Source organism: Dicentrarchus labrax, unplaced genomic scaffold (assembly GCF_905237075.1).
Source record: "Dicentrarchus labrax unplaced genomic scaffold, dlabrax2021, whole genome shotgun sequence".
Lineage (NCBI taxonomy): Eukaryota > Metazoa > Chordata > Actinopteri > Moronidae > Dicentrarchus > Dicentrarchus labrax.
In genome coordinates, this window is record NW_026136723.1 from 17883642 (window position 1) to 17908063 (window position 24422).

At 39.9% G+C, this 24422-nt stretch overlaps 1 protein-coding gene across 5 annotated transcripts in view; it reads right to left on the bottom strand.

Annotated features, from left to right (window-relative positions):
• Positions 1–1853: 1853 nt before the first annotated feature.
• csmd3b (CUB and Sushi multiple domains 3b) overlaps positions 1854–24422 on the bottom strand; it is a 346262-nt gene continuing 323693 nt past the window's right edge. For all 5 annotated transcript variants that reach the window (XM_051389946.1, XM_051389945.1, XM_051389942.1 and 2 more), the window contains exons 60-73: positions 21736–21918; positions 21383–21559; positions 19532–19711; positions 19052–19225; positions 18638–18811; positions 15232–15305; positions 14310–14421; positions 14035–14214; positions 11911–11970; positions 10908–11066; positions 9712–9848; positions 8292–8379; positions 7422–7557; positions 1854–6830 (exon numbers count right to left, since the gene is read on the bottom strand). In XM_051389946.1, the coding sequence (XP_051245906.1) occupies positions 6671–6830; positions 7422–7557; positions 8292–8379; positions 9712–9848; positions 10908–11066; positions 11911–11970; positions 14035–14214; positions 14310–14421; positions 15232–15305; positions 18638–18811; positions 19052–19225; positions 19532–19711; positions 21383–21559; positions 21736–21918 (1994 nt within the window). In that variant the 3' untranslated portion in view covers positions 1854–6670. The remainder of the gene's footprint in view (positions 6831–7421; positions 7558–8291; positions 8380–9711; positions 9849–10907; positions 11067–11910; positions 11971–14034; positions 14215–14309; positions 14422–15231; positions 15306–18637; positions 18812–19051; positions 19226–19531; positions 19712–21382; positions 21560–21735; positions 21919–24422) is intronic.

Consider the following 24422-nt stretch of genomic DNA (forward strand, 5'->3'; position numbering starts at 1 on the left):
AACCTTATAAGTAAAGTCAACCTACTATCCCCATATAATGTTATTATGTCCATTATAGGGCTAATAACTGTACCAGTGACTTGCATAGCAGGAGAAAAGTTAGCATTGCAGTTCTTACTGGCCACCAACAGAGGTCAGTAAAGGTCATACCGGGCTCCAGTTTTGAAAAGTTGTTCCTCATTATAGAAAGTGAAGCTTTTGTCCCACTGCCATCAAGTCCCCCATGATAATGATGTAAAAGTGCAATTAATTCACAGTTTATCTGAATGTGACCTCAGCTGTCTGGATCACTCGTTGATCTTAATCTATTTTGTGAAGCAATATTTTGCTGCCTGGCCTTCTCAAATGTCACAACATTCAGTGGTCACATTGTGTGTGCAGTTAAGGGTTAATGAGTAAAGTGTTATTTCTCAAAATGATCCCATTTTATTTTTTTCAACTTTTCCTTTCTGGCATTTTGCAGCCATTTACTTTAATTCTGTTCTGTCTTCTCTGTGTTAGACTTAATTGGTTGTATTTATCCTTCCAACACTGTCTGCATAGGAACACACAGCAAATTATGCATGCATGCAGAAGAAATTATGTGCTTCAAAGGTGAAAGAGAAAAGCTGACAGGTATTGAACTGGCTTCTTAACTAATGAGGGTAAAGCATTAATGCATTTTTGAGGAAAAACAGAACAGCCTCTGGCTCACTTGTTCTTATATGGTAGTGCCAGATTAATTTAGTGCAATTTTATGCATTGCCTGTTTAACTGCTGGATTATTTAGGGAGCTATCAGTTGGGCTCAAAACATTTATTTACACCTTTCCCTTCAATTATAACTTGTATTATGGAAATGGATCATATTAAGTGGATTTTAAGTTGTGCATTCTGAAGTATACACTTGTACATTATTTGTGGCAACCAAAGACTTGTGGGCCAGTTAGTGCTTACTTGAGACATTCTTCTGATGTCTCTTCAAGTTACCTATGACAGTAACTTATATTCAAAGTGCTTTATCTGAACACAAGTTCGCTCATTCATTTTCCAAAGTAACGATTTGGGGTTGTTAAGGGCTTGCAGGCAGTTGTAATTGTTGACCTGCTAAAACATTTTGGCTATAAATATACAACAATGTGGAACCTGTAAGCATGATTCATTAATTCATGGGTTTGCACCATGAATACTTTAAGAAAAATGCTGGTATGCTTCTAAAAAAAAAATCTCAAGGCTTGGAATATCTGTTGTACACAGAAACTCCTATTTTCTGCTTTTGTCTCAGGAAAGTCAAACCAGCAGTCACCGGTGCAGCTGCAAAAATAATGTTGCATTCCCAGTGATAAGGACTTCGGCTGGGAATGAATGGAAGACGTTTAGGGAGTTCATCTCAAGGTGAGATAGCTAGAATATACCATATATTTCTATACACTTTATGCCTGAATCTAAAGCAGCTCAATTTCAACATGACTTTACAATTTAGACTTCATGTATTTATAATGCGTAGCACATACTGTGGTGTACTTTCCTGACAATATGTTCAGGTGTTATACACTTTTTCGATTGCCTGATACATATCATACATATCAGTTTACAAAAAATCATTCAAAGTAAAAAGGACAGTAAAGAAGACACTTTTTTTTTTTTTACAAAAGCAATTAGCCTTTTTTAATCTTACATTGCATTGAAAATTTACATAATAGATTCATACATTTTACAAATAATTTCATCATAAAAATATATTTCTGTACAAAACACTTTTTTATTCTATGTTTCTTTTTTTTTCAAATGGTGAATATCTCCAATGTCCCCAGGGCAGGAACAGCTTTAAGTCTTTCAAATCACATGGGTCTTATTGCGGTCAGTCAGTAGGAAAAGCTTGTGGCAAAATAGACTGAAGCTTAGAAAAAAATGACTTCTTGATGAAGGGGAGGGCTGGAGCAGGTGTGTGTTTCTATGTATGTGTGTGTGTGTGTGTGTGTGTGTGTGTGTGTAGGTGTTTAAAAGAGCCTGTGTGTTGTGTGTGTGTGTGTGTGTGTGTGTGTGTGTGTGTGTGTGTGTGTGCGCATGTGTGTGTGTGTGCGTGTGTGTGTGTGTGTGTGTGTGTGTGTGCGTTTGTGCATGTGTAGATGACAGGGAGGGTCCCATGGTTTTTGGTAGGCACTGTGTCAGATCCATACCGAAAAAAAAACAACAACAACAGCAACAGCAACAACAACAACAACAGCAGCAACAATCAATCCAAACTGTAATAAGAAACAATGTCACCATAGCGATGCAGTGCGGGACAGTCGCAGCATTGATAAACAAGGAAGCTGCAGCTACCGTTGCTTTTAAATCAATAATGACTTTAAAAGGAGTTTTCTGTCAGCTGGTTGCAGTCGGTGCCTGTGGTCACGACAGCAGGGGTTCTTAAAACAAAGTCGATGTTTTCGCTCACCCTGACACCCAAACTCATTAAAAACAACTGGTATTCATCATGTGTGGGACCCAAACTCACTGAATTCAGTTTGAAACCTTTAAACCAGGCTCTTCAAAACAAAACAAATACTTTTTCTTTAAATGGTCACCAAAGCTGAAAAACAGTGATTCATGCTCGTTGATACATGTATTCCTGTATTGATGTGGGGACCAATTAATATAGGTACGGGTATATGGTACATCTTCAGGCCCAACCCTTACAATATGACACTACTATATGGATGTTATGCATGGTTTCACACAAACATCGAACATCTTCTCTTCTCTCAGCAGTGGTTCCTTGATGGCACATGAAACTATCAGAAAGGCCAACAACATGTGCAACAACAGCCCCCAGTGGCTTGCAAGGGATATACAATACAATGAAGGTTGCCAGCTGTACAGAATGTAATAGAATGGGTGGCAGATCATATATAAAAAATAGCTACCAGCCAAGGAACATTGAGCTGACATTATAAGGCTATACTTCTATTAAATAAATATAAGCAAAAGCAAGGGAAATATTGAATCTCAGTGGCCTTGGTTGTGTTTGAATTTACTCAATTGTCAACTTGAAATCTTAAGATCTTCTCGCAAATGGTCAGTTCAGCTTCAGTGTTTCTGAAAGAAATGATATTCAAGGCCTTTTAGCTTTGAAATGCAATGTGCACACACAAAACTCATCAGTCATTCAAATCTAGTGTGCGGATGATACTTGAAGGTAGTACAAACTTTTTTTTCCAAAACTCAAAGGCTTGTAAATAGTGTACGCCAATTTATAATTGATGTGGATTTCAGTACAAAGGCAAATTCAAGTTTAAAAGGAGAACCCCAAAACATAATTCATGTGATATCAGGCCTTTCAGTATTGATTTGTGAAACAGCTTTAACACAGGGAGAAACTTCAGAACCAAGACTCAGTGATGCAAAACCTAGAGGTGTACTTGTGGTGAGGATCATTTAAGATTTACAGATCTCTTCTTTGAGGTTTTAAGAATTTTGCAACTATGTAAGATCATAATTTTAGTTCACAAACAAACCCACTGAAAACATCCTAAAAGCCACTCTTCCTAAATCAAATTCTTCATTTTTACTTTTCTTGAATCCTCAACGTATAAAAATACAAACATGAACTGGCATGTCAATGTACAACACGGATTTTCATCTTATACACAAACTACATGTTGGGCAGTTCAACAGCAATTATCACCATTATTATTATTATTATTATTATTATTATTATTATTATTATTATTATTATTGTTATTATAATTATAATTATTATCATTATTATTACCGTGCTTGTGTTTCTTCTTCTACCATGTCTACGTGAGAGACAATGGAGACACTAACTTCAACCAGAATCAGAGCTCATAAGAGTTTGGCTATGTCTAATCAAACAAGTGGGTTCCTTTGAGAGCTGGGATTTCTGTGTTGCCGTGACAACGTGGAGTTTGTTGACATCTCTGAACTGTTGCTGAAAAACAACATTAGTTTTGATGTGCAAATCTCTGTGGCATCATATCACCAGTTAGGGTCGAAAAACGGTGCTGCTATTCCAGCAGATCATTAAAATGTTGTCTGTGTCACAGCGGTGACCATTATAGAGACGTATGTATTTGTAGTGGCCAACAGCTCTAGTGAAGGGGGGGGGGGGGTGGCAGCCACAAACTCCGTGTATTAAGGGTTTAGAAATTTGCCATTTGTGATGAATGTGTGATGGAACATTAATTTTAAAGACCATGATTGTTGCTGGCAAACCTTGCATCATCTCAACAATAATGACAACAACAATACCACTGACACTCATGATTGCCTCAGTGGGAAAGACAGTGATAGTGAGAGGAACTTCACGTTACACAAGAAATGAAAATAAACCAATCCCATGTTACAAAGAAACCAAAATACTGTTTGTGACTTCTGTGAACAGCACATGGTTGTAATATCTTTTATTCTGATATTTATTTCTTTTTTTTTCTAAAAACTCTGCTATAATCCGTCTTTCCCCTTCACCCCCTCCCCTGTGGTAAATATATAGCACAAAAATATAGGTGGTGAATGCTCCCGAATATATATGCAATAGATTTACAGATCAGAAGATTCTGCAGCAATAACAAAGAAAGAAGATAAGCACTCGCAGAGTGCAAAATTACAGTGGAATTGTGTCCACAATCGTAGGGCTACAACCCTCTTTGTCTTTCTTTCAGCCTGTCTATCAATGTATGTCTGTCTGTGTCTCCTATCAGCCTGTCTCTGTGTCTGTCTGTCTGTCTGTCTGTCTGTCTGTCTGTAAGCCTGTTAATCTGTATTTAAGCCTATCTGTCTGTGGAGAGGATACAATGAACGATGGCCTGCAACAGTCTTAAGACCCTGCTTGTCTTTCTTGAACCTGTCTGTCTCCTTGTGTGTCTTACTGTTGGTCTTAATACCATCTGTCTGCCCTCTGTCTTTTTGTCTCTCCAGATTTGTGTTAGTGTGTGTACCTGTCATCTTTTCTGTCTGTCATCCATTCTGTCAGCTTCCCTCTAACCTCTCTGTCTGTCCCTGTGTTAGTCCATCTCTCTGGGGGTAGACAGGTAGTGTTCCTGTAAAATGTGCTTTAGTGCCAGAGCTTTCTCTGTTTCTCAAAGTCTTTTTCTTTGTAAGTCCATCAGAGTCCTCTGTATCCGTTCAGCGTTTTTCTCATCAGAATCCATTTAAATTCACAGGATCAGGAACATCTTTCCTCAAGGCCATATTCTGTCTGATCTGATTCATTATGTAGAGGGAGGGCCGACCTCTCTCAGTAGTTGATTTCAGGTTAGACAGGCTCTGATTGGCTTGCGTTACGATTTTAAGATCTCATCTTTTCCCTTGATGACTCCCTCAGTCTACTTCCAGTTCAGTTAGGGTTTGTCCCCGTCTCCTTGGCCTCCTCTCTTATCCATTGGATGGGAAGAAGCAGTTTATCCATTCAATGAGTCCGTCTCTTCTCATCTGTTCTCTTAGTGCTAGCTCCCCTCCTTTTAGTTTTGCTTTGCTCTAATCCCAGTTCAGTTAGGATTATAGCTCCGTCTCCAGGGCTGCCCTTATCCTTTGCTTAAGAGTTAGTCTCTTTTCAAAGCAACTTTTGCTACTGTCTGCTAGCATTAGCCATTTTAGATTCCATTTTAATAGAAAAAGAAAAGAGACTAGTAATACCAGCCTCTGGTTGTCATGGAGACACAAGGTTGTCCTGTCTGGTTGCTAGGGTGTTGTATTCCGTGGTCGTTTTAGAAATAGGCTCCTATTCACAACTAGTCAGTCTGGTTTACTGATGGTCTGCTGGTGACAGTGTCTTTTACTGTCAGGTTTGAACCCAGATATTCAGAAACAGTTTTCTTTGCTTCACAGTGTCTTTAGTGACATCCTCTTCATGTCACACTTTCCCACGTCTGGCCATTTTGCTTCGGTGTTCCCCACAGTTAGGATTTGTTTAGTACAGTTGGGGAGACAACATGGTACAAATGAAATCAACCCATTTTTGTAGTGCAGTTTATCTCCATGATGCATAACCATGGCCAAAGCACTGATAATGTGCTCTCTCTCTCTCTCTCTCTCTCTCTCTCTCTCTAGGCAAGGTCACAGAGCTGAGAGTGGGTCCTTCTATCCAAAGCTCTGAAGGAAATACAAAATTCGGCATTGGGTCATGGTGGCATGTCTTGAGATCAGACAAGCAGGGCATGGCTTAATCATTACTACCAGTATTAGAGACTGTGAGCTGGGGTTAAATAAGAGGTTGAAGTATAATGGCTGTGTCTGGTTTAGAATCAAATTATAAACTATCCATGACCAGCTGAGCCTCGGGGTTAGAAACAGATAATAGCCGGGAATAGTTTTCTGTTGGGTTGCATCCTTTTTCTTTTACTTGATGTCATATCTCACTTTGAGTTTTCTCTGGCTGTGTTGCATCCACTAGTGGCAGACATTTTGTGTTCACATTTTTTTTTTTGATTTCATTTGTGGATACAAAATGCTGTAAGTGAAAGGAACCAACGCTGGGTTTTGGTTTCATTTGGACGCCTTTCCCACTGCTTGGGGAGATCAGGTTTCTGAACTGGGATTGGAGGTCTTTTGTAATCAATGAATAGACCATGTTGCTGACGATGCTGAGGATGTAGTTGAAGCATACGGCTTTCCCCTCCACAGCCTCGTACCAATTGTGGTCCCATTAGATATCTGAGTCATTAAGTTCAAGTGAGGATAATCAATCCTCAGACCATGGTGCAGACAGTATTTAGATTCGGATCGAATCTAACAGCCTTCCCCTCTACAGCCTTGGCGTTGGTGTTGTACATGGGGTTCTCAAAGGCAGCCTGGCCGTTGTTGTTTTCATGGACTGAGCAGCCCGTGTACTGTGTTTTTGGTGTTGTTCTGTGAAAAGAAAAACCCAGCAACAGTAAAGAAATTATAAATACACCATTAGAGTGATTTACTGTAATTATCTATTAATATTAACTTAACTGGGTAGCCAGTGGACAATAATGAATGCAGTCTTGGGAGCAGAGGCATAGTAAACAAGCTTTAAGAGGGATTAGAGAGAGTGTTGTGCTTTTTGGGCGGCCTAGTGAGATTCCAATCAGCCCATCCAAAACTAATTCCTTCAGCAAGCTTTTTTTTAAGATATTAACCGCAGAACAGAAGTTATTTGCATCTGTTAACAATGGGAACACCAGTCAATTGTGCTTAAATCATATCTCTGAAAAATCCAATTTAACACCTCCTAAACAGAAGTGTTTTGCAGCACAGTTTGTAATAGACAATGACTTGACTGTCTCTTAGCACCTCAACAACCAAACCACTGAGGCAGGTACTGTTTTCATCAATTAGACAGCTTATTAAAATGTTAACAATGCCTTTCTACATTTTGTGTGACAATAATGAAAGACAGAGGTGAAGTTGCAAAGCAGTAACAAACACGAATGCACTTAAATTGTATGTATTAAGGCATTTTCTAGCACATACCTTTGTTTGTAGAGATAGAAGCCAAAACCAGTGAATATTAGAGCGAAGAAAGGCACCAAAATAGCGATAGCCACAGAACTGCTGTTGGTACCGAGCTGAGGTGGTGGCGAGTTCTGACTCTCTGACATATTCAAACCTGTGGCATACAAAGAAAATGAATTATCACTGTCCACCATGTAGATTGGATGACATGGTAAAATGAGTTATTGCTTTAACATTTTGTTTCAGTGTTGTTCCATGTTTGAAATAAAGTTTCACTGTAATATCTGCAACTTTATACTGTTGTAGCGTTACTGCACAGTATGTGTGACATATGTGGCAGGGATGTTGATAACTGACAAAGCCTACACAGGACTGACATTTCTCGCCACAGCAGGTCCAAGTGAGATCTTGTCAAGAGTGGATGCTGGAGGATTCCGATTTTATTATCTACTTCGCGTTTGCAGGATGTCCGTGGACTACACGTCACATCTTGTTGAATTTGTTGTTATCCCCAAAAAGTGTACTCTGTTGTCCATGTGCTTGCCAATTTTGGCATCACTGCACATCTGTTACTGACAACTGCTCTCAACTCTGTTTCATCGTGATGGTTGGGTGCAGGTTGATGTAGTTCAGATCTTGTAAGATGACTTCAAGTCTGAAAAGCAGCTTTTGCTCATGGTGAGAAAGTAGCCACTGCAAGGCTGATTCAGCATCAGCTATATGGTCTCTTTCGCCAGCAAAAAGAAGCTCCCTGATCGTTATCTCCATTTGCTAAATGTTCTTACAAGCAGTTCATCCGATTTTTCTAATTATCTTATATAGTCCGGATCAACTTGCAGGAAACTCATTCATTATTTGGTGCTGTTACTAAACCTAACAGAGAATTACCTAGTCTTTGCAGTCCAAACTGTCCGTAGTCTTTTCCCTGAATGAAACCCTGGAATACGTAACTAGAACCATCAGGCTCTGCTGATACCTGGAGAGGAAAAGAGGACATGAAGGAAAAGGAAGCACACAGAGGAGAGGGACAAAGGCTGGCTGCATTTTGTGTTTGTGTCATGTGCAAATTCATGTGATATTTTTGAATTTTGATTAATAAATGGTTTAAATATTTGATTGACAAATACCCTTTACATACAGATTTACTGAAGTTGTCACAATTGAATCGCAGACAATGAATATGGCCTGTGGCATGTGTTTATGCTGTTCTATTGTATGTTATGTACTTTGTTAGACCTAATGGTGCGTTCGTTTTGTCCACCCGACTCGATCTCCGAGTCGGTTTCCTGAGTTACGAACCGGAAGTTGCAAACCGAACGCCCCCGAGGACGTATAAACGACTCGTTAAGTCGTCTGAACTCAGAGGACCCCGAGTTCAGTTACCAAGATGGCTACTCCGAGCATCACACGTAGTAAACATTGTGGTTTTCTACTATTTTAAGCACACATAGCACTGTATACTGTTACCTATAGGCATGTCACTACAGTCTTATTATGTGTTAAATACCGCCTCATTAGTTATTTTGTAGCTTGTGCAGCTGAAATTGGCTAGAGACGCTCCATGTTGCTATGACAACAGTGCCGAGTCTTGAGCAGAAAGCAGAGCAGTAGTGTAGCGTTAACGTTAATCAGAACGGAATATTCAGATATCAAACTGTGAAATATGATTGTGTAATATGTAATGAACATGTGAAATCCACGGTGGGTGCACCGTAAACCAGATAATCACTATAAACGTTAGGAAACGTCCAAACTGCCTATTGCAACCAAGCTCGTCGTGTTGTGTGCCAAACAGAACGCAAAAACCCGCGGTTACTCGTTTTCAAACACGGATGTGACGTCGCTCTCGAGCTGCAAGTCGCAATTACAAGACAAAATGAACGCACCATAATTTGCAGGTACTTCACAATGAATATCAATCTTTAGAGGTCACTTGTGAGCAGATGACCACAGCATTTAGATTGTTTAGTATTTGGTAATATCTTGGAATGATTATCTGAACAAATAATATGACCACTGCATTAATTAGACAAATAATATGACAACTGCAATAACTTGATTAAACGCTATGCCAAGTACAGAGCAGTTATACGTCCCACTCTGACTGATCTGTTATAATTAACAGCACTGTAATCAAATGCAATTACAAAATGTCTAGTACACTTAAAGTGTCTTGTATTTTGGATTAACTTTAATGTGATGGATTTATTATGTTTTTTTATTATGACATTTTGTGTTAACCCTTCTAAATTAATCTAGCTCAAGTGAATCTCATTAATCTGATTGCTCTGTATCCGGTGAAACTTACAAATCCATCCATGGTCCAGGAGTCATCTATGATTTTAGCTGGAGAGATGGCGGAATCTTTCAGTTGATTTCCCTGGTTCACATAGTTCACCTGGTACATCAGCAGTAACAGCCTGGCCTCAGAAGCCTTATACAGTCCTACAGATGACAGAATAAACAACTGCTTTACAAAGAAACAGAGTTAAAACACATCAGAGTACAGATCATTAGATCATCAAAATGTTATTCATGAGTGAGCCAGCAGAATGTAGACAACTTGTTTGGGGAAAAAAGTAATTAAGTGACAAGTAAATAAGTCAAATGTGTACTGTCACTCCCCTTAACATCACAAATCCTCATTTTTGCTTTTCTGGTTGTGTAGGATGAGACAGCTTTAGAGTTGTTGGCATATTTTTCAGCAGGCTTTTTATTTGCCAGGCTAACTGTTTCCCCATGCCTCCAGTCTTAATGCTAAGCTAGGTTGAACATGCCTTGACTGCAGCTTTGTACTTAATACACTGACCTACGATTGATGTCTCATTTCACTCTTGGAAAAACGTTTTTTTTTCACAGTACACTAAACTACTCCTTTAAGTACAGTGCTAAGGGCAACCTATAGTGAGGTAAATGAAAATCTTAAGAAGAAAATCATTCACGTTTTATGCAACTACTGCCTTTTTGGTGCCTGTGTGAGCACAGCTTTAGTTGTTATTGATCTAAAGCTGCCCCTTTAAGCCAGAAGATGCATGTTAAAAGTCTGATAGCTGCATGGTTTTGTGATATGGTGTTTGTGCTCTCTGCTTCTCCAGGAACCAATTCTAGCTTCAACAAGATTTGTGTTTTAATAGGGTCTTAACCCCCTGCTGACGCTGTTGTAGGACCCTGGGAGGTCTGTGTGTGAATTTGTGTATGTGCGAGTTTTGGGGGGGAAATTCAGTAATATTAAACATTAAACAACATTAAAAAGAAGCACGATAGCTCCGGGAAAGTAGCAAAATCCAGACCCCATTAGAAAACAGCACAAATGATTTAAAGAGTCTGAGTAAATGTCTTAATGGTAGAAGCTCCATATTACTCAGAATGGCTATTTAGTGTGTTACTGAATGACCAATACAACATCATAATGTGCTGTAGAATCATCATGCCATACAGTATGACCATGACATTTGATGTAAAGTCACATATACTATATTGGATGACATTCCAGTAATGACATGCCTGATAGGAGCAGGTCCATGTTGCCATTGCTAAGGGAAACGTTGACTCTCCCTGTTGTGGAGTTGAAGCTGGTGATGCTCAGTGTCATAGGCTGCTTCCGCCCACGGTAATTATAGGAACCTTTCCATATGTAGTTCGGAGCAAAGACATCGTCTGGAACTATGGAAGAGAATAGAACAGATAAGAATACAGTATAACAGAACAGATTAGACTCCAATCTAACAGAACATAACAGAATAAAATAGAATACAATACAACAGAACAGAATAGAAGAGAATAGGACTGAACAGAGAAGAATAAACAGTTTAGTCTCAGCGGGCCATCCGTGAGATCTTAGATGTTTTCTAATTTAGTTAAATCAGTAAACTCCAAGTAAAAAAACGTATTTTCACATGTGCCTAATTGGTATAACATATAGTAAATATGTAGATACACAGAAGTTCTTGCTTTTCCTGTGCATTTCTGCCAACAACCCAAAACAATATCCATTTGTATTAAGACACAATATTTATGCCTGGCTTTAGGCAGAGTCCTAGATTTAAGGGATGCTTCCTGCTTTGATAGTTACAGGAGCTTGTACATACAGGAGCTGTAGGAACTCTTTCATGTGCAATGAGAAGCGAAGAGTTATTAAATTACAACAGAATAGGATAAATTGCAACAGAGCGGGCCTGAAAAACAGAGAACTGAACGAAGCGGCAGCACAGAGAAAAGAAAAACATCACAGTGGTTAATTTACCTTTCTATGTGTAGTGAGAAGAAATTAATTATTTACGATGGAAAGCAGTACAGTACTATAAAATCGACAAGAACACACTGACAACAACACTGTGGAACAGAGAAGCGTAGAGTGCAAAGGATCAGAGCAGAATTTATTAAACCAAACTAGACAAAAACAAACTAAACCGGACCAAAATAGTGCAGATAAGAGAAATCAAGAATAGATGAGGAATGACATGACTGTGCTAACCTGGAATAAAAAAAAGAATCTAATACAACTGACCATTTAGTTTGGGGCTGGGAGTTCCTGTTGCTGGTTTGACAGGCTTCTTCTTCTCTCCAGCTACACGCACAAGACAGACAGAGGGTGGAAGATAATGTTCTATTAAAAGACAGTATAAAAAGATATTCCAATGTTGTGGTTTGCCTCTTGTTTAACTTACAGGCCCAATCTACTGATATTCTAAGAAACTAGGTTTATGCAGGGGAGAGTGCACTTTATATTACCAAGTAAGAATGCAGTGTGGGTCACTATTAGTCACACATGCGTATAATGAGTGAGAAGTGTGTTGGAAAAGGTCACCCAAAATAAACCTCTTTAATGGTTATTTGTAGGCAGAGCAATGCAAATAGAGTTCGTGACCAATAATTGTAGCACGTAGATCCCTTTAAAGGTGGCCTTAAGACACTTTGGGTTTGACCATTCAGAACAGCTTCTATCATCACTTCAAGATGCAGCCATTGTTGCCAACAAGTAAAGGCAAGCAAGGGAGAGGGTATTTGTCCTAGAATCTCAAATTGGATCAGAGAGTGCTCCAATTTTAAAGGGTACCTCAGGGCAACAGGGTGCCAGCCTTGGTGGAATGATTTCCACCAAGTTGAAGCTTGCAGTTTTTCCTTTGCACAACCGTGGGTTCCCAACCTCATCTGTTTACATTTATTGATGCATATAAGAAAGAAAAACCTAACACCAGCTCGAGCATTTCTAATGTGCATTACACGTACATCTTGTGCAATCTACACCTTGCTATTTGCAATAGTACTGATGGAAATTTCTGTTATACAATCACAGGCTGCAGAACAGTTACTAAATGGACATTGTGGTAAGACTTCAGGGGGGATAAGGGGGGGATGCCATCGCCCTTGTTAACCTGCCATCCCCCCTCTCTATTCCCTAGTGGTAAAAAGATCACTAATAGGAGGGCTGCGATCCGGGTCTTTATGGCAATGGTTAGCGGCTCAGGAAACCGATGGCATGCAGTGTAAATTATCTCACGTGATGGTAAGCAATCAAATCTGTGCAACCCACTAAGAATTACGACTTGAGTCAGTGAGTTAGAAACACACAGGAACAACGAGACAAGAGATAGGAGTTGGAGGAATAGATGAATCACAGAAATGTATTTTAACATGGCGTGAATTTTGATTGAATACCGCTGTCCGAATAGCAGAGAGAGCGTGCAGGAGCAGAAGCGTTGTGTGGTTGAATATGTTAGTTTAGTGTGCCCGACTAATCGATCCCTTATCTGACTGATGTTTGTGCAAGTTAGATGGCCCTGAGTCCCAACAATGGCTGTGAAACATCAGTAGCCTAACCGTGCTGTGTATTTAAAAATCCATGGCACTGGCCGTGGTGTTGAAGTAGCAGATGATTCTGTGAGTTTCATCTTGGATCTATAATATTCTATAAACTATATAGCTTATATATCAGGTGACTTAAAAAAAACTGTCTTTTCATCACCAAGGTGCTCCCATGGCCAATCCCCCCCCCTTAACAAATCAACTACTGTGTACAAAAAGCAAAAAGTATTATTAGAGATACAACCTAGTTTTAGAATAAGCTTTCATTTATTGACAAGTGGATCTTATGTATGGGAACACATACATGATACTGTACACTTATGATAACTTGGTGATCAAAGAGAACATCCAGTGGCCCCACATTGATCCCCTAACATACACTGTTTGCAGTATGCCTAAATTGTTAATTTATTGTTTCCACCAGAATCGTGTTATGGGGTTACCAGGTCGAGTTTAGGCTACAACACAACCGGTCTGTCACTATAAGCTCCATGTAAGCAGTAAAGTAAAAAAAATAAAAATATGAACTCATGAGATATGATTAATTCATCACCTCACCTGTAAGGACCTGGCCAGGCTAATCTAATGAAGGATGAAACACTGTGGGATATCATATTATCTTTTTTTTAACAGTGCTGCCAGACCAGTGACCAGCCCACCAGGAAATTTTGCCCTACTCCAGATGGCCAGGTATGCGTGCTGACAAAGTGTCCTTGAGCAAGACACACTCAGCACTACTACTTCATTTTTCTGGATGAGATCTTCAATCAAAAGCACTAGATATGCATAAAGATGTAACATTCAAATATAGATTTATTTTTTTTACCTCGACATATTGGCATCTTTCCTGTCCAAGTGCTGTCACTCTTGCAGACTCTGTGTTCAGAACCCCCTGCCAGGAAGTAGCCATGCTGACAGCTGTACACCAAGGTGTAGCCAAACCCAGGCAGATCCATCCCCATCACATCCACATGGAGCGGGGTCTCTGGCTGCTTACAGGCATGGGCTGGAGGGCGGAGAAGGGACACTGGAGTTAGAGTCTGACAGAAGGAGGACGGACGGGCGATAAGTTAACAAGTTGATAGGATGTATGTTTCTTACGTATGCACTCGGGCTGCGCTCCGCTCCATGTCAGATCAGGATGGCAGGTTCTAGAGGAAGAGCCTTGAATCAAATGACCTGGCTGGCACTGAAATGACACTACGCTTCCCACCTGTGGAGGGAGAGAGAGACAGAATGAGACAAAAATACATATTTATTTAGTTTATTAGAGGGCGCAGTCGTTATAACAGACTAAGCAACTGCAAATGCATGTATTGGTCTTACCTATTTAAAAAACATCTTTGTTTTTTTCCTGAAAATATATTTAAAATATTTAAATCAAACCTGCTCATCATGTTTAGAGAACAGGTTTGGATGTTTTTGAGTCTATCCTAATGAAATACTCTCATGACATACAGTAATTATTTGCTGTGATCATTCCTGCTGTCCACACTGTTCAGCCACAGCTAATATGAGACTTCAGCCCTCACAGTTAGTTAATAAAGTGCTTATCTTCCAACACTGTTAACATTAATGTTTTCCCACTGACAGTGCTCTTTGCTGATCTGCAGTGGAGGGCAGTTGCATGTAGGTCTGTTGCCGGGACACAGCACCGGCAACAGATCTGATCTGAATCGGATGATTAATCTAATGATATCTACCAAAAGACAGCATAAATTAACTTTTTGTTTAAAATATAAAATGTCCAAAATCCCAATTTTCCAGAGCCCAAGTTGACATATTTAAATGTCTTGTTTTGCCTGACCAACAGTTTTCAAAGATTACAGTTTCTTCTTCCATCTGTCTCTCCCCTCGTCCTTCCTTTCTCTTTCTTTGTCATTTCACAGATTATTGAGCAGCGTTTTACCTAGATAGTTCTGATCAGAGGAGCCACAAAGACAACTTCTCTATTAGTTAGTAAGGTGACTACTTTGGTGGGAAGGTAGCAATAGAGTGAAGTTTGTCAGTACAGATATTTTACCTTGAAACCGTAGGTCCGGTTTAAGGAGCCATAGCGTGGTGTTCCTGGGTTATCACAGCTGGTTTTGGTCGGCTCTGAAATGTACAGCACAAGTGTGTAAGTAATTACACACACAATCTAAAAGAAAGATAAATTAGCAGTAGCATTATATGTCCTCTCTCAACTCTCCTTTCCTCTCCTCTGTTGTCATGGTAACTGAAGGGTATGTATCCCAACAGGACAGCAGGGGGCAGTAGTGCTTTATCAGAAAACGAAGCGGGGCCGGCTTGTGTGTGTGAGAGCGTGTGTGTGTGTGTGGCAGGAACATCAGCATGTAGAGCACATCCTGACGCAGAGCTCGATTCAATACAGCTTCCGAAATGACAGATTCACTCTCCACTTCTCTCTCTCTCTCTCTCTCTCTCTCTCTCTCTCTCTCTCTCTCTCTCTCACCTCTCTCTCTCACTTCCTGTACCTCTCTAACTGCCCCTTTCTCCCTCTACCTCTCCCTCTCTTTCTCTAACTGCTTTCTTGCTCTCTCTTTCTATCTTTCCATGTCCCTGTATGTCTCTCTGCCCACTGAACCCCCCCACTCAGCACAGACACACATCCTCCTTCCCTCGTCTGTCTTATTTAAAGAGCAGGCTGCTTCAGCTCAAAACTCATTCTGTTTCAGTCACATAGTAATACACATCACACACTAACATACAGCTGCAATCACACACTAATAAATCAACCAAGCACAAACACACACATGCACTCAACATTACATTCTCCCCTCACTTCCACCAGAGGAAAACATAAAGCTGCACTGAGAGTCTTGATGTTTGTGTGAATGCTTGTGTATGTTTCATAGTCTCAAAAACAGTCATGGTATAGAACCATTCGTACTTACTGCAACTACTTCTTTTCCAGCAGTTATAGATTAAGTCTTTACATCAATGAAGTAACACTTCAGAGCAAGCCTTCTATTTTTAGATCATCTATTTCACATGGAACCTTCCACTTTATAGCAGCTGTAAAGCACTGTATGCATGCCTTATCTAGAGCTATGAAGGAACAAAAAGTCGAGTGTCTGTTCGCATTACAAAAGCTCTCATTTATTCTAATTCATCGCCATACTTGATGTTTAAGCACCTGCTCTGAATCAGACATGTGAAGTGGTGCTCTAAACATCACGTGTGGTGGTAAATTGACCCAGTGGGACCATTTGTAATGTGTGCTGAATATCCCTTCTCATTTTCCTCCTAATCCCCGGATAGCAGCAGCTTTTTTGAAGTTGGATGCTGATGCCCGTTTCTGGAAGCCTTCGACTAAATACAGTAAGTTACAGCGTGTGCTGGTGTTGTCTCACTTATGAGCAGGCGGTTTCTGTGTAGTTTCTGAAAGGGGATTTCCTATATACAGTAAGAGCCCCACTTTTAAGACAAGAATTTTTAGAAGTAACTAATTGAATGTACGACTTTTTGCCAAATGTGTCGCAAATACACTACTGAATCACTACTGAATTCAGTTTATTAGTGCAAGCACTTTATGTTTATATACTGAACTGCTCGATGCCTTCAAAGGAAAGCAAGTGTAGAGTAGCATAGTTTTGCAAAACTGATGAATGATGAGCTGTATAACCTAGATTTAAGAGGAGTTGAGTAGTTATATGACCATTTTAAAGATACTGGATAACCCCCAATACACTGAATGCACCTAGGCTGCCAATTTAGTTGTTCACACCTACAGCCCATGCATGGCTCTTTCTTCTGCTTACTTATTTTCATGGTCTATTTTTGCTGTAGCAGCTCATGTACTGTATATAAATGCCAACATTCACTGGCAATTAATTAATTGATATTTATAGATTTATTTCATTTGTATTTTCAGTAACAGTCAAACCTAACTTATCTTCATGCGTAATGTCAACTACAGGTCATTCACAATTTTAGTTGATGCCAAAGCTAATGACACACAAGGTGACAACATTCACTTAGACTGTCCTTAAAACAATTCATTTTTACTGTATGTGATATGCAGGACATCCAAGTCAGATAATGATTCTATCTAACTGGGGAAAAACAGCAGTTTCATAGGGAAGCGTTGCAAATTTGGAAACATCAAAGGAATCCTTTAAGGCTTGTCCTCCTAGGCTCCCTTTTCATTTACAAGATTGTCTCAGATGAGGCTCCAGTCACTATTGATTGTTATTCCAATAAGTCTACGTAACTTTAACTTCGACAGAACAGTAGTTGCTCTGCATAGCAAACCCATGAGTAAACTCAAACGTAGCTGTCAACTCCATAGCGACAGGTCATTAATTGCTATGATCATTAGGAAGGGGAATATCAGACACCAGTCCAGACTCCCCGGTGAGCCACAAACCAGTCATAATACCCGGGCAGGCTAGCAGAAACTAAATAATGTGTTTCATAAGTTACAAGCCCACACAGATTTTCAGTCAGGAAAGTAAATACATGAAATAACAACAAAGAAATAATATTAATCAAAAGAAAACCTGTACAGGAAGGGGAAAAACATGAAAAACAAGTCAGTAATATGGTCCTTTGATTTGTTATTTAAAAGAAGATACTTATTTTACCTCCTGAGAAATATCATTCAAAAGTCTGGGGGCTCTAGTGGGCTGAGCATCACCACCTTTTAATTTTAACCCACACTTTGAAGTGGGTGAGACACCCCTGCCTGAGGATATCAGGCTGTGCTCCAGCTTATATGGGGATAAATGATTGAGGATATAGTCAGGAACTATTAAAAACTAATCAGGAAAATCTTAGATCAATGTTTGGTGGAGGTTAATAGCCTTGTGACTGTATTTTAAACAAGTTGGAGACTTTCGAATCTCAATACTTTCTTGGCACTGGCCAAAATGTATTTGTTGCTCCCCAGAAGTGAAAAGTCTAACAAAAAGAAAGCTGATATTCAATGTCAGGTCAGTTTCATGATCTTGTTTACTTATTCTCTCATCAGAACAATAATGATTTGAATCAAATCCTTGCCAATTATGGGCTACATTTATTAGACAAGTACTTATGTGGCTGCATGTGTTTAGATAACATTTAATACTTGAGAATTTTGGCTTCTTTTGTTAAATGAAACAAACTAAAAATAGCAGGACGGATAGTTTTAGTATCAGTACCAATGCTCTGGTGTTGCATTTGCTCTATTGAAGAGCACATGAAGATGACAAATGAGGGGAAACTAAAACTGATTCCTGGTGGCCAACAAAACAAAACAAATATATACAGTTTGAATGATTTTATAGCCTTATTCATTAGAACAATAATACATCATGGTCAGATTTTCTTGCAGACTAAAAGAAACTGCACGAGTCAAAGAAAGCACTCCCAAAAATATCTTTCATTTGTATAATGGCTTCCATGTTTTCGCTGGTCGTCGATTGAACATAAATGATTAAACTTACCGATACAGCGTGGCTGCGTGCCACTCCAGGTACCATCACTTTCACAAAGTCTGGTTGCTGTGCCGACTAGAATGAGAGGTGAAGCACAACTGAAGGACACTTCCGACTGGTAGATGAAACTTCGTCCCTCTCTGAAACCACCAACTGGAATACCTGGGTCACCACAAAACTTGGCTGCATGCACACACACACACACACACACACACACACACACACACACACACACACACACACACACACGCACGCAAGCCTATTTCAGTATGCAGGGCTAACATTGGTGACTTTTTGGGTAGCTCAAGGACAAACGTAGATTTTGCTTCCAATTGTAACTGATGGCTGGTAAAGAATAATAACAGGCAGTGTGAGTACTTGTGATGTGTGTCCATATGTGTGTGTGTGTGTGTGTGTTCTTACGTAAGCACTGTGGTAGCATGCCGCTCCAGGTGCCATTGGCCACACAGGTAAGGATAGCTGGGAATGAGAGCTCATATCCAGGTGAGCAGCTGTAGCTCACACTGCTGCCCCACTCAAAGTCACTGCCCTGCAGTACCCCATTACTGATAGCAGGGGGAGCCGGGCAGGTCACCGCTAGAGAGGAGAGAGAGAGAGAGAGAGAGAGAGAGAGAGAGAGAGAGAGATATGGAGGGGTTAAGGGTTATAAGAAGCTGTCAGTCAAGTTGTTTATATTTCTTGATTGTCCTCACAGATATATATATATAGCAGTTATTTAAGGGATTAAGTTGTACTGTATTTCTTGTACATATGAGGAATATACTTCTCCTCTGTAGAAAGTAGTGGTAGTAGCAAAACTATATGCCATCTATCATGTCTACATATGTACTGTAAGTTCTTTGTAAGGGTTACAATATGAGTAGAGGTTAATAAACAGTTTACCTGTACATATAGGCATGTTCCCACTCCACGTCCCATTTTGAGTGCATGTCCTGACAGGTGATCCATCCTCCTCCATTCTGTATCCTGGTTGGCACTGGAAGGACACATTCTGACCAATTGTGAAGTCTTCTCCATAGCGAAGACCGCTAGCCGGCACACCTGGATCCCCGCAGTTTATCACTATTGAGATGGACAAGGGGTGTTTGAGTGGAAGAGACGGGATGAAGATTACTTTACAGGCCCTGCTGTGGGTGAAATGAGATGATGGGAATTTAATTTTGCCTATTACTCCGGCTTATATGCTCTTTTATGTAGGTAATTCAAATCATAAGAAGAGGTAAAGAGGAAGATAAAAAAAAAAAAAAAGAGACAATCGGTAAAGAAATGGACAGATTATAGTGGTGAAAGAGAACAGCTAGTGTAGGGGACAAATGACTAGTTTTTTTGTTGATGCGAGTCATATCTGTCAGTTGGTTTACGTTTGCAGCTCTTTCTTTATCACTGTTTTTCAGGCCTAGAAACGCCCTTCTGATAAATAAACACCAGAACGGGGAAGTTCTGGGATCCCATTCTAATCAAAGCTCTAGTGATCCAAAAGAGCACTTAACTAGGACTGCATATTTATAATGATACCTGTCTGCTTATTTATATAATTTTAATTTGTGGACACCACAGTGGGTAACAAATCTATGACCTGATTGTATGATCTCTTCAGATACAGTTATGGGCTTCACTTCTCATGAATGAAACAACAGTGATATTAAAAATGGCTGAGGTTGTCCTGGGACTCTTTTAAGGAGCATTAGGATTCCCCTGACTGCACTTATAAAGCACTGTCCTTCATAGTCTAATAGGCAGTTTAAATGCTTTTAAACCCACCCCAGATACTGTCATGGCCGTTAATAGATGTGGTGTAATCTACTGTAAAAGCTATTTCCTTTAAGTCAGGGGATTCTTAAAAACTTTTTTCTTTCCAGGTCCACATATTGAAGAAATTTGGTTTCTCAGCATTTCTATCTCTTTGTTCCGTACAGTTTGATATTTCAAGCTTTATTTCTTTGCATAGCGCATTAAAGTCTGGAATGTCATTGAAAACATTAAAATACTGCAAGAACCCCTCTAATGTGGGGTCCCAAGGTAAGTGAATTTCACCTTGGGACACAATGTAGAGATGTGTTTAACGAGGTATTTTATTCGCGAGTATGCCGCATGTTAATTGTCAGTGTTAAATGCCACTCAGCTGTTGCATTTATCTTTACATGCAGATTTTGTAGTCTGCGTAACATGCAGCACTGATTAACACTTGTTCAACCATGGCTTTGGTCACATTTCATATGGAGAACAGAATGTGATATTTTATGGTTATTTACTCTTGTGAATTTTCCCCCTGCAGAGTTCAAAAAGCAAATTAGCTAAAGTAAACAACAATCAAGGTTATTCATGTCACCCTATAAAGCCTGTAGCAGGAGCATGAAGATTTGAGGCTGATTTCATTACTCAGACCCTATACTGTCGCAGAATAATTTAAAACCGGGCATAAAATAGGGTCACGAAAAGGCTGGAAAGGAAACCTTATAATTACACATCAGGAGTTTGGTGATGTTTATGGGTTGCAGACTTGACGTCATTGCAAAGCAAGGATTTAATACTCTGATTATATATAGTAAGTAATAAAGCTGACAGTCTGATCTTTGGCCTCCAAATCACCTGAAATTAAAATTTGCAAAAAATAATGAAAAATGTCCTACAGAGAAGTATATTTATTTATGGAGCATCAGATATTGTTAAATTAGGTATAAACCGGTCTATCAGGCTCATCAGCAATCCCTCAGTATACAACAGGTTACTTACTGGTACAGTTGGGCTGTACTCCTGTCCAGGTCCCGTTGGCTTGACACAGCCTAGTGGTGGCGCCGGTGAGCAGGTAGCCGTCCATGCAGGAGTAGATGACAGAGTGAGAAAATGTTGTTCCATCCAAACGAAATACTCTGCCATTGCTGGGAGTGCCAGGGTTACCACACTGGACAGCTGGGGGAAAAATGAGAGAATGAGAGAGAGAAAGCCTTTTGCATCTCAATGAGTTTCAGCTCCACGGGCTATGGTTATTTAAGGAGACTGTGCAGCACATGGGTGGATCTCTAACTGGATAAGTATCAAAGTGCTGGGTTCTAATAGGTTGAGATTAAGTCAAAGTATCTTTCTACCTTTACAGAAGGGCTGTGTGCCGGACCAGGTCCCATTAGGGAAGCACATCCTCTCTGATGAACCGATCAGATCGTAGCCCTCGGTGCAGCTGAAGTGAACCTTGGAACGGATCCTGAAATCCGTTTGTTCCCTAGAACCATGGGAGGGAATGCCAGGATCGCCACAGGAACCAGCTGTGTCGCCTACAGAGAGAGGAACAAGGGGACAGCGTTAGGTCTCTGACTTCAAAACCAGAATACTTGAATCACCTCAAACCAGCTGCATCTTCTAAAAACACACAATGTACTTTAAAACTTAAAATTACTTTTTTTATTTGATCAAATAAAAAAAATTAGAAGAGAGGAGGGAGAAAGGGCACAACATTATCTAAACAATAACTGTAATTTATCACTTGTTATTGAGACCGCATTGTAAAGTGAACTCAGCAACGTGAGGTGAATATTTGCTTTTATTTTTAATATAAATCACATTCTCACCTCAGGGTAGTCAAGTATGAAATGGCTGCATACAAATAGTAGTGGACTGCACACATATGTTGGTGACAAGGGGCATATGTTTGCCTTAAGAGTGTGTGTGTGTGCTTGTGTGTGTGTGTGATCCTCGCTCTGCCCTTGTAGAACCGCCTGGTCAGCAAATTTTGCCTGACAGACAGAGCACGCTCCTGGGAACACACACACACACACACACACACACACACACACACACACACACACACACACACACACACACACACACACACACTTTCACACACACTTTGTCAACCAAATGTACAGACAAATATACTTTTACTCAAACATTTCTGGTCACCATTGCATATTTTTTTTAATGCTCTAAAATGTGCATTGCTTATGTGTGCATGTAATTAATGTAAAAACATGTTTTTTTTTTGTTAACAACAGAAAACAGAATGAATATTTCACCATTTTTACTGTAATTATAAATTTACTCACATCCATTATTTACCTTTATTTCAAGCCACGCAACAAGAAACTTTGTGTGATAAACAACTACCTTAAGTTTTTCCCAAATGTGTCTGCCGTGTTTTTGTGATATATTTCTGACAAATAACCTAATTTCACACTGGCTCTGTTTGTACTACACTGCAAATATCTAGAGGCTTGCTGCTAAATTGAGCTTACACATACCACAGACACAACATATAATGACATAACATCTTTTCTAATGCCTCAGGATTTCAGACAATGTTTCTCAGATGTAAATAAATAAGCCTTTAACAGCATTATGTCATTAAAAAACTCAAAATGTGAGGAAATGGTCTACAGCAAGATGAAAGATTTGGATTTTTTCCAAAATATCGGGAACAGATCAAACACTTATACACCGTCAGAGACACCACACTACCATTTACACAACTCCCATGGGATACTCACACACATAAAGATACAAAGCTCCAAAGTCACCATGTAGCCTCAGGTGTATCAGGTCTCAACAGGGAGAACAACCAATCTACCTGATGTCAGTGGTGCAAGCGTGTGTGTGTGTGTGTGTGTGTGTGTACGTATGAGTGCAAGTTTGTGGGACAGAGCGTTGGGAAAACTAATCTCTGTCGTTTCCCTCAGGTGACTTTGGAACAACCACTAATCGGTCACACACACATTCATCTGCACACACATTCATCTGCGCACACACACACACACACACACACACACACACACACACACACACACACACACACTCACGTGAACTATCTATCCGATGGAAAGATTTTGGCTGTTCTCTGGCTTGGAAAAATTCACGGGCTACTGAGCTGAAGCTCCTGTAGGTTTGCAGAAGGTTTCATAAAGCTGCATGAGAAAAACTACAAGGCTATAACATTCTTGCTTGTTGGATCAAGGGACTTAATGTAGGTAGGCGGTTGAGTAGGGAAGGCTGGGAGGACAAACAAAACTGTTTGAACATTGGGAAGGAGTGTTCCTTCTGTACATTAGACTGAACTGGTATAGTGGTCCCCTTGCCACTGTGACGTTGTCCACAAACCTAACGGAGGTTGGAGGTCACAGTCTGTGCCTCTTCTTTGTGAATTGTTTGGCTGACTAGTCTATGCAGAGCAGCTGCTAAGACTGAACACTGAGCACCCGACATATCCTAGTTCTACTTTGTGATGGAAGACCAAGGTTAAGATCAATCCTTTATGCGTTGTGTGGGACTCAGATTGGATCTTATGACCATAATTGGGAAACTAGTAGATCTTGTGGGTATAGGTTTGTGTTAAATATCCCTCGACAGGAGATAACCTTCAGAATTGGGTTGGCATTGCACTGTGGCTTCGCTTGTATTGCTGATCACATTCTCCTTGGCCGAGCTTCAAAAAATTCTGCTGTGTAAGTCATCAAGGTCTCCTGAACTCTTCTTTGAGAGCGAGTGTTTGCTCTTCATCTGAGTTTTTTCCATCACAAACATGATGAGTTTCGTACAAAATATGTTTTTCAAAAAGCAGTCCCTTAGCCTGCAGTAACCTAAGATTGAAGAAATAGTTTTTGACATTTTGCGAAATACACTTAACTACTCTCCATTAAATATGAAGCTACAGTCAGCAGCCAGTTAGCTTAGGATTAAGACTGGAAGTAGGGGGGACAGCTAGCCTGTCTCTGTCCAAAGGTAACAACATCCCACTATCAGCACCTTAAAATGTCACTAATTCAAATGTTACATCCAATTGTTAAAC